This window comes from Oncorhynchus gorbuscha, linkage group LG23 (genome assembly GCF_021184085.1).
Source record: "Oncorhynchus gorbuscha isolate QuinsamMale2020 ecotype Even-year linkage group LG23, OgorEven_v1.0, whole genome shotgun sequence".
In the NCBI taxonomy this organism is placed as follows: Eukaryota; Metazoa; Chordata; class Actinopteri; order Salmoniformes; family Salmonidae; genus Oncorhynchus; species Oncorhynchus gorbuscha.
Window position 1 is genome coordinate 26084760 of NC_060195.1, and position 14320 is coordinate 26099079.

General features: G+C 41.9%; 1 protein-coding gene across 1 annotated transcript in view; it reads left to right on the plus strand.

Annotated features, from left to right (window-relative positions):
* The first annotated feature begins 281 nt into the window (after positions 1-281).
* Positions 282-14320, plus strand: part of LOC124010973 (peroxisome proliferator-activated receptor gamma coactivator 1-beta-like) — a 112489-nt gene continuing 98450 nt past the window's right edge. The window contains exon 1 of the mRNA XM_046323828.1: positions 282-397. Coding sequence (XP_046179784.1) covers positions 317-397 — 81 coding nt within the window. The 5' untranslated portion in view covers positions 282-316. The remainder of the gene's footprint in view (positions 398-14320) is intronic.

Here is a 14320-nt window from a genome sequence, read left to right on the forward strand (position 1 = left end):
TTGAGCCTATTCCAGCTGGAAACATTATTTTTATATTACTCATATGCATTTTGTTTTTCCAAGCATGCTTTCATTACTTATCTCAACGACAATATGCCAACAAATCGATTGATTCACAACCTTTCGTAGGATAATTAAGTTATCTAAATGACTTGTCGAAACAGTGACATCACATCATTATAGACCAAGTAATAGTAGATTTGTATTTCAGTTATATCAGTCTATGACAACGCCCTCATCCGGCGACTAACTGCAATTGAACGTGAACAGAACTGTATACCCGCTCTCAGACTTCCCAGCTGTCATTCTCTAGAAGATGGCGGACTGCGTTTCACTGTTAGATGAGGAGCTCTCTTCTTTTGTCTTCAATTACCTGACAGAAAACTCAGGCAGCCAGGTAAGGGATGTTCATATTATATATATCCAGAATCAGGACTACCTGGCCGAGGGTTCATGTTTGCATGTTATTAGCAGAAGCATGCGTAATTTAATCTTCATGTATGCTCTGGCTGTCAGCATCTCGGCTCTCTAACCGGCGTCTTCAGACCTTTGACGTATGTGCTTCACGTGGAGTTGTAGGGAAATGTTATTAGTGCGAACAACGTGGGATAGTAATTAATAAAACATTTAATTTCGGTTGCGTAAAATGATTTGGTCATTTAACATTGAAATAACAATTTATATGTTGCTCTTAAAACTTTTACTATTTTTGACTAATCCTGTCAAATCAGAGACCTCAGCACGTGGGTAGGCTAAAGCATGAACTTGGCTATTTATGCATTTGATATTGAAATGAATGGATGTATTGGCAATACATTGCATACGAAGGTTTGACTATTTATTTCCCATCCAGCTAATAAGCCTACACTCTGGAGTTTTGATGAATGCTTATATTATTGTAAATCAATGAAATTTGCGTATGTTGGCTATCCATCTGTTTCATCAGCCCATCTATCTAGTAACTAAAGATAGTTCAACTGTAGACCGGTATGCTACGGTTTCTGTACAGTACGCCTCTCACGGTTCAAAGTTGGGCTAAAGTAGCTAGTGAACTACAAAGGGAATAGAGTGCAATACAACGATAATGACTATTTGATCCGGCCATCGACGTCCGTTGAGTTTCAGGTGCTGCAAGAATAATGATGTGAAATGCGGAATATTGTGCCCATCTGTGAAAAATTCAGGCGATTATGTTTTCGTAATCGTTTGCGTAAGCAGCGATCCACTGTTACAAAACCTTGTTACCAGCGAGCCACTGTTGCAAAACCTTCTTACCAGCGAGCCACTGTTATAAAACCTTGTTACCAGACGAGACTGTTATAAAACCTCGTTACCAGCGAGCCACTGTTACAAAACCTTGCTACCAAAAATGCGTGTTCTAGGGGGTAACAAAATAACAATTGTCAAACATTAATATGAATGAAAATCCAATTATGGGCGGTATCTCATAGTAATGTGATATTGCACAATGTTATTAGACCACCAGATTTAAAATAATTATAGGATGCAACTGGCCAGCATACTCACGGATTATTCTCAGTAGGCTAAATCTCATTGAATTCCAACTATTCTTTATTGTAGCCTACCTAGGACAGATTATGATGTAACCCTAGATTGCGATGAGAGCATTCGTTCTCAGATATTCTACTCTTTGCTAGATGTGTAGCTAGTGAGCAGGTTCATTGATTGCAGAAGCCAAGACTAAAAGCGATTTACATTTCATGTCAGTTAATAAGTATCTAATAATAACATGCATTAATTATGAGTTGAAACCTGGTACAGCATAATTAACAAAGGGTAAAACATGCATATTGAGGGCGTCCCCGCTTAGACACGAAGTTGCCCTAACTGGAAAGTTATATTTGTCCCAGAGCGTAATGTGACAACATTGTATCAGGTTCTGATCGCGTAGGGGATGTTCGTGATATTAGCCCCATCAAATGTAGCGTTCGATGCGGTGTTGCATGTTAAGGCGAATTATCGGGTTGACAGCGCTATCTATGGTCATTGTAATAGTACTCTACTATCGTGAACAGGGGTGTATTGATTCCGCCTATTCTGTTGCAAAAAAAATCTAAAACGGAAGCAAACTGAATGAAACGGGGAGGGACCTACCTGAATTTGTCCAATAATAACTCGTTTTGCTCTGTTTGCTTCCGGTTGGTTCTTAAACGGTAAACGGTTTCCGTAACGAATACACCCCATCGTTACAGAACACAGACTTGCTGCAGTCATGTGCTTTCTGTTGCGTAGTAGTCTGGAGGACGCGGCTCCAGTGACGTGTTTGAGCGACAGTTACCCTCTTTCCGCTGGGTTGCATGTGACTGTTGCTGCTGCTGCCACTACTGTCCGGCTGCTTCTAGATCAGGACTAATTATTCACCGGGTCTATTCCAGTTTAGTCAAGAGGATCTAAAGATCAGTCCTACTTACAACCACAACCCTAGCGGAACCACATAGAGTAGTTCTAGATTGAGAAGTGGATGCCATTATCCCCTTTTACTATTTCCCGATCCATCTGAAAACATTTTTATTCTTCTTTTCAGAACTATTTTCAAATGTAATCATCCATTTTGATGTAAATATTTAAAGGCCTATACTACTAACATTATATGGGCCAGTTATGTTCTACCCTTTATATTCATGAGATGCATGAGTTACACAGCCTACATAGCAAAATGCATTTCTGTAGTTTGTCTCATCATTTAGGCCTCAGTATGTGGTTTCATCGCCTGTCAGTCAATGGTTCATTTGATTCTGGTTGCTGACTGAGTTGTCCTGTTGCATGGTCATATCAGCTTTCAAACTGAAGTCTTGTTTTCCCAGATTTAGTCAGACAGGGAAACAATATAGTCCACTGCACCGGGCAGGGTGCTCACTTCAGCAGTCTCTCTCTCTTCAATGAAATGCTGTGTATTATTACACAGACACTGAGCTGTCCTGCCGTGATGGAATACTGCAGTGCTATGTGTTCAGCTTCCATGATATGGCCTGAGTCACCTGTCAAGCCTAGAATGGAGGCCTACTCTTTTAAACTAGAGCAAATGCATTATGTCTATGAAATGAGCAGTTCCTACAGTACACCTGCCTGTCTCTCTGATGGAATGAATGTAATTAGCTTTGGCTATGCTGTGTACTGACAGAAGATTATGGATAAGACTAGCCTTTGTTTTTTCTTAGCAGGGTTTAATGCTGATTTAAACTGGCCGTGAACCACAGGACATTGGTCTTTATGTTTTGATGTTCACTGTGACGTTACTGTATTTTTAAGCCCTACTACAATCTGGAGAATCAATCAATGAACAGTTACAGAGATGATTGTCATCACTGATAATGTTACTCTAGGAGTAGCATTTCACCTATATTTAAAGTTCTCACACATTATCCATGAGGGTCATTCTGAAAGATCCTAGCCTATCACCCATCCTTCAAGATCACTATCTAGGTAGGACGAGCATTTTCATATATTTTGTTGTTGTTGAGAAGGATCATTCTGAATGATCATTACTCAAAATGATCAACTCAATTGAGGATGAAAGAGTCTAATCTCCCAGAAGTGTTGCTGGGAGGTTTTTCTTGTGTCACTGCCTGACTTTGTGGTTTGTCACTGAGGATTGGAATGTTTGCTTCCTCCCCAAAGCCCCAGAGATCCATCATCTGGCTGAGGCTCTGAGGCTTGTCCTCAGGGAGGCTTGAGGATGCACTCTCATGGATCACTGTATCTCTCCCCTCCACTCTGAGCCTAGCCCATGGGTAGGCAACTAGATTCAGCCACGGGCCGATTTTTGCCAGAGCGGATGGTTGGTGGGGCGTAACATAATTATAATAATCTGTACACTGAAAATTGACCGCAATTAAGCCCAAAAAGAGATTGTATTTGAAAATAACTATCATTTTTATAACTTGATTACATTGAGACACCATCACATATGTTTTTGGATTGGTGGGAATACTTAAGGACAGATTTTGTAAATATGACACATTTTTATCTGAATTGCTGGATGATTTTACAGTCTTTCTTGACCATGAAGTAAAATAGATATAATTTTTTTACACAAAAAGTTTTTGGGGGTCCCAAGAAAATCACCCCTGCTCTAACCTAGGTGCATCCCAAATTTTACCCTATTCCCTTTATAGTGCACTACTTTTGCCCTATCAGGCCCTGGTGGTCTAAAGTAGTGCACTATAAAGGGTGCTATTTGGGATGTATTTTCTGACTGTATGGGAGGGAGAGGAACTAGGAAACAGCTGATTAGATATCAATAATTGATGCAGGCTAATCCGTCATCGGCTTCAAAGGCTATCCTTTGCATGGACTCCTGAGACACACACTGACTACAGCAGGCATTTGGTTGTCTTGACATATTCAGGCTGTGTTCTCCCAAGTCAATAGGGATCATTTGATTTGGCTTTTGATTTTGTTTTCGACTATCTCTTGTCCTAGGATTCATCTTTTGCTGTGCCAACATGCAAATATATTATTGTCTTTCATTTTCCCTTTGAAATTAGCCATGGTTTTGAAATATGATATTATGAAATTCTGTGCATTTAAAAAAACCGAATCGAATAATAATACATCACAACAAGCCATAATGTCCTTAATGAACCTTTGCACGTGTTTTGTATTCATCACAATGACTCTATTGATGTTGAGGACATTAGCATGAGCCTGTTTCATATTCTGTAACTTGCTTTGGGATATGCATCAGGGGCTTTAATATAATGCCTATGGGCCTAAGTAGGCAGGTTTCCATTGACCCAGGTTTATTCAACAAAAGCAATGTCGCTAAAGAAATCTTTGTGACGTGTAATAGAAATGGCAGGTACAGGAGAAATGTTCTCAAGATCAACAACATTTTTATCAGTTCGACTGGTGGATTTTTCTGTCGTCTAACTTTATGTATTGTGACAAATTATGATGGAAACAGTTTTTCGATTAAATTATGACTGAAGGTACGCGGGCACGTGATGTCACCTGCCTACATCTTGCAAAATATTTTCTGTTAATTATAAAGATTTACTAGATTTATTACAATATGGCAAATATTAGTCAGTTGTTGCATTCTATCCATGTTGGCTTTTGCGGGCTACCTGAGACGTGAAACAGGTGGGCGGGCATACAGACTGACGGCAATTTATTCATGAGCAATTTGCGAAAATGGGTAATGGAAACACTGTAGGTTTTAGGTGTGATGTCGTTATATCCAGCTGTTTGCATCGACATAAGATAGTGGAATGGAAAGACATGAGACATGGAAATGCACCCTAGCAGGCAATTATCACATCTATTTTCTATGCCAACCTTCTAAATGTCAACAAAACACATCCCTGGACAAGTTCATGTGAACATAGCTATTGACACGTCAGATTCAGCTCCTCAACTTGTGAGGTATGATCCATGAGAAATCTGGAACAGGAACATGCAATGCTGTGTCCCAACTGGCACCATATTCCCTATAATGCCCAGTGCTTTACTTTTGACCAGGGCCCATAGAGACATTTGATATGTTCAATTGACTGTGGATACCTTGGATAGGGCCATATAAAATCTGCGTTGCGGAGTCACGGATTTCAGACATAAAAACGGAATTCAACAATATTCAAAATTGTATTGAACTTAGTAAATGTATTGAACTTATTAGAACATTCATCAAGATTATCAAAAGGTATGAAAAATATGCGTCAGTGATTTGTATTTTTCTTCGACTTTCTGAAGAGACAACGTCTGAATGCCCCTGTCTGTGTGTTCTCGTTTGTCTACCACTTTGTGTGGTCGTTAGTAATGTAATGACAACCTTCTTCTGGTTGGTGGAAAGGCTTTCCCTAAAACCTTCTCTATTAAATGTTAACTACAACGTAGCCTATGCCTCTTGGGCAGAATGATATCAGGATTTTTTGCATCAATCCAGTAGATATTTCTTTGCAATCTCCCTTGAGCGCTACTGAAACATTGCTAACCATACAACTGTCTTTGGCTGGTGCGCAGTTTAATTAAAGGGAAGGCCTAATTACAACCCAATATCTACATTTCAAAAGAGCCTGCTGATGTGGTTTAAGCATTGTTGTGGACTTGGAACCTATTAAAAAGGCGTGAAAACCTGAAAAACAGAAATCTGGAAAAACAAATGGAAGAAAAGGAAATTTAGTTTAAAAAATGACAGAATCAGGCAAATAAAGTGATTTTATAGGGTCCTACTTGGGAACAGAGGAGGGATGCTTCACTCTGTGTGTGCTTCTCCTGGCCACTAAAGCACATGCCTGTTGAGACAGGTCATGACTTGCAGGTGGAGGCCAGGATAGGAAAGGCCAGGATAGGACATGCCAGGACAGGATAGGCCCGGAAAAGACAGGAGCAGAGTAGCAGACTGTCTGATGAGGCTGACTTAGGTAAAGGGAAGTTGAAATTGGGTTGCCAGGTGTTGTCGTCCCTTGATGATATTCACCGCCACCTGCTTTACCATTTCAATGTGCATTCAGGCATTTGTCCGTAGTCAGCATCCTCCAGGTCATTATACTGTACTTCAGCCACAGCTAAACAATGGGTGTGCAAGTAGTCTATTGTAGATGGATTGTGTGTCCTGAATGTAGGGTCAACAGGTTTTTAAGTTTGTTTTTTATGTTTATGGTGACATATTGTGTTGAGATGAAATACATATTCCTTCCTGATGTTTTATTTCCTAAAAAATCATAATCATTTAGATGATTTAAGTGAAATAATTGTTTCCCTATTTGAGTATGCAAGTAATTCACCTCTTCAGTTCAGCAGAAGTGTGCAAAACAGCTCAGGCGGTTCAGTTGTAAAATGAAGGTCTGGTCGGGATGTAGTGGACAACAGTCCAACTCTGCATCAGCCCTGAGCCAAGGTCATTGAAGAGTTAACTAGCAGATAACACTTCACAGCCCAAAGACTGGTCTTGCATGATCAGTACTGGTCGGACTCTTTTGGGTTTCATGTAGAAACCTCTGTGGAAAGGTTTCTACATGGAACCCAAAAGGTTTCTTTCTACCTGGCTTCTTCAATGGGTTCTCTTATGGGGACAGCCAAAGAACCCACTTAGGTTTAGATAGCACCTTTTTTTCTAAGATTGTAGTGTGATGGAGACCTCCATACAGGGTACTGACTCCGCTTCTGTCAAAATGTGGAGGGGGTGTGTGTGTGTATGTGCATATGCATGAGTGGGTATGTGTGTGGAATATGGATTGAGATATGTAAATGCTGATGTTTAAACAGCAAGACTGATCGGTATTGCTGCGCTTCAGCCTCATTCAGAGTGAAGAGAACCATTAGATGTTGATATAAATAGATTAATTGGATATAATATCCAATATAGCCTAGTGCTTACATGTGTTTCTGTTGCGAGGTTGTGATTTATTTAGCCCTCAAGCCCAGCCATATGAATATCTGGGTGATAAATGAATGGCTCCTTCATAGTAAACCCTAACTGTGGGTGGACCAACCTGTCGGTCCAACCTCTCTCTCTCCCTCTCCTGGGTGTGATTGTAAACCAGGGAAAGGTTCAAGGAAAATTCCAATATCCTGATAGTGCAGTACAGTCTCGCCGTGTTCCAGCCCTGCCTTGGTAACCTAGCACCTGGGGACTTCCTGGGGAGGGCAAGATCACACTGACTGGGAAGGGCTTACCCCCTAACACTGACCGGGTTAGCTCAGCGAGCTCATAGCCCGCTCATTAACAAGAGGTGTGTATTGTCCATGTTCAGAGTAGGAATGGATGTTGACTCGCTGTTCTTTAGTGTAACAAGTTTACACATCACCAGCTGAAAATAAATGCCTTATCTGTCATTATGTCAAAGGTGTGGCCAGCCACAGGCAGCAGGGCCTTCCCTGCAGCTATACTTGGTTATTTATTTTATTGGCTGGATATTAGTTATGGATCTCACATGGCCGTTCAGAACCCAACAACCTTGTTATGGGGTGGTTGCTAATTGTTTCACACACCTCTCATGTACTGTTATTCTGTTGGCAGTTGAGAGCATTGCTCATGGCTATAGCCGATCGCTAATAATGCAGCCAGCTGACTCTCAGTGTGATGTGGCAGCGTAGCCTAGTGGTTAGAGCATTGGACTAGTAACTGAAAGGTTGCAAGTTCAAATCCCTGAGCTGACAAGGTACAAATCTGTCCTTCTGCTCCTGAACAAGACAGTTAACCAACCCACAGTTCCTATCTGTCATTGAAAATAAGAATTTGTTCTTAACTGACTTGCCTAGTTAAATAAAGGTAAAATAAGCTACAGTCTGTGAAGGGAACAGAAACCCTGTATTTTTTACAAGGCTGTATTACTATTCTTAGCAGCAGAGTTGCTTGTATTTCTGCTACTCAGAGAAGGTGGAGTTCATAAATAGCCGCCATGGCAGTGGCACAGTGTATTTGCTTGAGGTGTTGTCAGCATGTCAGGTCATGATCATGATTTCATCATGATGCCGTATAATCATCATCAAGCTGTCTGGGGGATTACGACTCCCTCCAACTGCTTACCTTACTGCAACCTGAGCACGATGCGGTGTCCCATTTAAACATAGTTAGTATTCACTGCCTTAGACAAGGGATCTGACCCTTAAGTCATGAGTTCAGGCCAGATCACCATCTTTCTCATGATCTGACTGTTAGCTTAGCCTCTGTGTTATGAGCTGTGTTAAACTGGTGACCTTTCGTGGGTCCCTGGCACACACACTCACAACAAATAGTACAACCGTGAGGTGTTGTCACACCTTGGGGAATGCGGCTCGTGCAAGGCCAGGGCCTGAGTCCCTGACGGCAGCAGGTAGGTAGGTAGTAAACAGGAATGCTGCTGCAGGGTGGAAACGAGGGTGTATGGAAACTGTTCAGGGAACTACGTAATAGAGGTGCACTGCAAGCCACTACCTGCACACTTGTGAAAAACATTCCACTCTGTGCCCTCCCACAACAACAAAGCAGGACAGTGTTCCACCACATGGTGGGTTGGCTAGGGAATTACAGGAGAGGGGAGGGATCTGATTGGTGGCCTGGCTCACTAGTAGCTCTGTAAACTCTCTGATTACCTGGCCTTCTCACAATATCTACACTTCCATTGTCTCTATCCAGGCTGTTTGGCCACAACAATGGCTGGTTCACCATTAAGGCACCCAGCATCACAGGTGAACAGTAGGTAGAACCCCCCCCCCACGTACACACATGCACACCCCTGCCACTGACCCAGTACAACAGTGAACTTTTAGCTTGGCAGGCTTAGGCATTGGTTTCCTGACCAGAGCTTGGGAGCTGAGGCTGGTTTTGATTCGCGACCTTGACAGGCTTTACTCACATGTCACAACGACCTTCTCACCTCTGCTTCCCCACTCCATATCTGTCCTTTCTCACACCCTGTCCTGTTCCCCATCTATGAGAGTAATGATGACAGAACATTCCACTGACTGACTACAGCACAGGAGAGAAGGTAAGGGGAACAGACATACTTTATCACATTGTTTTGAAATTGCAAGCTAACTATTGGCTATGTGACAGCTTTGGCTGGAATCTGTAAGATTTAGTCTAAACTGGTGTTAGCTATTGTCCCGTCTGCACATGATTTCAACTAAATCAATCCATCTAATAGTATTTCCTCCTCAAAACATACCAGATTCACTCTGTTGAAAAAAGGAAATAAAGAAAATAAAGAATGCTACACTCTTCCAATCCTCAGTGAAGACTCTATAGAACAGGTTTATCGACACGTTGACTTCCCTCCAACATGCTAATTAGTAAGCTACATCCCCCTGATAGTATCATGAAAATGCAAGGACATTGGTATAATTGTGGATTCCCAACATTGACTAACACAGAGAAATCTAATTAAATATGACTCTCTCCTTTTGCTGAACATCTTGGGATGATGTGGTATATAGTAGGGCATTGGGCCAGTAACTGAAAGGTCGCTGGATCGAATACCCAAGCCGACAAGGTGCAAAATCTGTCGATATACCCTTGAGCAAGTCACTTATCCTTCATTTGCTCCAGGGACGCTGTACTACTATGACGATGTAAAATAACACGTTTAATGTACCTTTCCAGTGTATGTAAGAAAACATCTATTTATTTATTTATAGCTCTACATTGCCTTCAGAAAGTATTCAGACCCTTTGATTGTTGTCAACATTTTATTACGTTACAAATAAATAAATACATCCTCAGAAATCTACACATAATAACCCACAATGACAAAGCGAAAACATGTTCTTAGAAATTGTTGCTAATTTATTACAAATAGAAAACCAAAATACCTTATTTACATAAGTATTCAGACCCTTTGCGATGAGACTTGAAATTGAGCTCAGGTGCATCCTGTTTCCATTGATCATCCTTGAGATGATTCTACTGTAACGGTTTTCCTCCTCTGAGGAGGAGTAGGAAGGATCGGACCTATATTCGGCATTTTATTAAACTGAACTGAACACTACAATACAAAGTAAACAAAAAGAACAACCGAAACAGTTCCGTCTGATAACCAATACAAAGACAGAAAACAACTACCCACAAATCATAGTGGGAAAACAGGCTGCCTAAGTATGGTTCTCAATCAGAGACAACGATAAATGGCTGCCTCTGATTGGGAACCATACCAGGCCAAACACAGAAATACAAAAACTTAGAACAACACATAGAATGCCCATCCCAACTCAGTCCCTGACAAAACTAAAATAGAGACATAAAAAAGGAACTAATGTCATGGTCGTCCTCCTCTTCATCTGAAGAGGAAAGGCGAGACTGATCGGAGGACCAAAATGCGGGGTGGTGGTATGTGTTGATCATTAATTTTAATAACACTGAACACTGAAACCCTATACAAAAACAATAAATGAAATAACAACCGTGAAGCCAATGCGAACTGCGCTGAAACAAGCAATCAACATATACAATCACCCACAAACAAACAGTGCAACCCAGGCTACCTAAGTATGATTCTCAATCAGAGACAACTAATGACACCTGCCTCTGATTGAGAACCATACTAGGCCGAAACATAGAAATCCCCAAATCATAGAAAACATAGACTGCCCACCCCAACTCACGCCCTGACCAGACTAAATAATGACAAAACAAAGGAAATAAAGGTCAGAACGTGACAACTAAGGTCAGGGCGTGACATCTACAACTTGATTGGAGTCGACCTGTGGTAAATTAAATTGATTGGACATGGTTTGGAAAGGCACACATCTGTCTATATAAGGTCCACAGTTGACAGAGCATGTCAGAGTAAAAACCAAGCCATGAGTTCGAAGGAATTGTCCGTAGAGCTCCGAGACAAGATTGTGTCGAGGCACAGATCTTGAGAAGGGTACCAAAAAATGTATGCAGCATTGACGGTCCCCATGAACAGTGGCCTCCATCATTCTTTAATGGAGAAGTTTGGAACCCCCAAGACTCTTCCTAGAGCTGGCCACCCGGCCAATCTCAGCAATCGGGGGAGAAGGGCCTTGGTCAGGATGGTGACCAAGAACTGATGGTCACGCTTACAGAGTTCTAGAGTTCTTTTGTGGAGATCGGAGAAACCACCAGAAGGACAACTATCTCTGCAGCACTCCACCAATCAGGCCTTTATGGTAGAGAGGCCAGACGGAAGCCACTTCTCAGTAAAAAGCACATGACAGACCGCTTGGACTTTGCCAAAAGGCACCTAAAGACTCTCAGGCCAGGAGAAACAAGATTCTCTTCTGATGAAACCAAGATGGAACTCTTTGGCCTGAATGCCAAGCGTCACGTCTGGAGGAAACCTGACACCATCCCTATGGTGAAGCATGGTGGTGGCAGCATCATGCTGTGGGGATGTTTTTCAGAGGCATGGACTGGGAGACTGGCCAGGATTGAGGTAAAGATGAATGGAGCAAAGTACAGAAATATCCTTGATGAAAACCTGCACCAAAGTGCTCAGGACCTCAGATGGGGGCTAAGGTTCACCTTCCAACAGCACAACGACCCTAAGCACACATCCAAGCAGGAGTTGCTTCGGGACAAGTCTCTGAATGTCTTTGAGTGGCCCAGCCAGAGCTTGGACTTGAACCCGATCGAACATCTCTGGAGAGACCTGAAAATATCTGTGCAGCAACACTCCCCACCCAACCTGACAGAGCTTGAGGATCTGCAGAGAAGAATGGGAGAAACTCCCCAAATACAGGTGTGCCAAACTTGTAGCATCAAAACAAAGAAGACTCAAGGCTGTAATCGCTGCCAAAGGTGATTCAATAAAGTATTGTGTAAAGGTTCTGAATACTTAAATGTGATATTTCAGTTTATTTTTTTAAACATTTGTAAAAATTTCTAAACTGTTTTTGCTTTGTCATTATGGGGTATTGTGTGTAATTTGATGAGGAAAAATAACTCATCAATTTTAGAATAAGTATGGAAATATAAGTATGGAAATAAATATGGAAAAAGTAGATGGATCTGAATACTTTCCCAATGCACTGTATGTCTTAAGTTTGACTGATATGGAACTTGACAGCGCTCAGTGACATCTCCAAATTGCTGCACTTGACTGTTGATTAACATGCTCACTTGCTCAGACCCCACTATGCACCTGAGTACCTGCATCTTGCAGTTTCTGCCCCACTATAAACTACGCAGCCTTGGTTAAACCTTTCTATCTTCACGGCAGAAGTGTGATCCTGTGATAAAGGACTGTCTCGGTCCTCTAATGCTCGTGTCTCCAGCCACAGAGGGAAAAGTGAGTTAACTGCTTTAGACAAGGTCTACTCTGGGCCCTGGTTGTTGTTCGATGCCAATGGGCACATTTTTAGCAATCACCAGAGAATGTTTTGGAGTCAGTTCTATTCCTTGTCAAAGTCTTGATTTCTGCCCACTCCACAGAATCTCAAACTCCTTTCTCTCTCTCTCTCTCTCTCTCTCTCTCTCTCTCTCTCTCTCTCTCTCTCTCTCTCTCTCTCTCTCTCTCTCTCTCTCTCTCTCTCTCTCTCTCTCTCTCTCTCTCTCTCTCTCTCTCTCTCTCTCTCTCTCTCTCTCTCTCTCTCTCTCTCTCTCTCTCTCTCTCTCTCTCTCTCTCTCTCTCTCTCTCTCTCTCCTTTAGCATGCATCCTTTCATGTACCTCCACAGCACTCTTTGTGCTTTTCAGTGCTTCCCATGATGCTCTGCTGCCTGGCCTGAAATTATTTTAAGCCGTCTCCTTTTACACAAGCAAGCAGGATCCAACTCATTGGATCGACTGCAGCTTAATTTGCATGTTATTCTTTTAATGAGAAGCAGTCTATTCTGTTATCAGTGCATCATCAGGCTCAACAACATTCTGAAGGCAACGGCATCTGGAGTTTCAGACTCCCACTGGAGAGTGGTCTCATTTTACTGAGGAAACAGATAAGCATTGAGCCAGTCAGATTTCTATTGGGATTGTGTGATGCAGACAGGTGAACACACACACACACACACACACACACACACACACACACACACACACACACACACACACACACACACACACACACACACACACACACACACACACACTAGAGTTTTTTTTACACATTTTATCATTATTCAACTAGGCAATTGCAACCTTACAGTTAACTAGTCCAACGCAATAACCACCTGCCTCTCTCTTGTTGCATTCCACAAGGAGACTGCCTGTTGTGCAAATGCAGTAAGCCAAGGTAAGTTGCTAACTAGCATTAAACTTATCTTATAAAAAACAATCAATCATAATCACTAGTTAACTTCACATGGTTGATGATATTACTAGAAATGATCTAGCGTGTTCTGCGTTGCATATAATCTTACTGAGCATACAAGTATCTAAGTATCTGACTGAGCGGTGGTAGGCAGAAGCAGGCGTGTTAACATTCATTCAAACAGCACTTTTGTGCGTTTTGCCAGCAGATCTTCGTTGTGCGTCAAGCATTGCACTGTTTATGACTTCAAACCTATCAACTCCCGAGATGAGGCTGGTGTGACCGAAGTGAAATGGCTAGCTAGTTAGCGGGGTGTGTGCTAATAGCGTTTCAAACGTCACTCGTTTGAACTTGGAGTGGTTGTTCCCCTTGCTCTGCATGGGTAACTCTGCTTCGAGGGTGGCTGTTGTCGATGTGTTCCTGGTTCGAGCCCAGGGAGGAGGGAGGAGAGGGACGGAAGCTATACTGTTACACTGGCAATACTAAAGTGCCTGTAAGAACATCCAATAGTCAAACGTTAATGAAATACAAATGGTATATAGAGAAATGGTCCTATAATTCCTAAAATAACTACAACCTAAAACGTCTTATCTGGGAATATTGAAGACTCATGTTAAAAGGAACCACCAGCTTTCATATGTTCTCATGTTTGAGCAAGGAACTTAA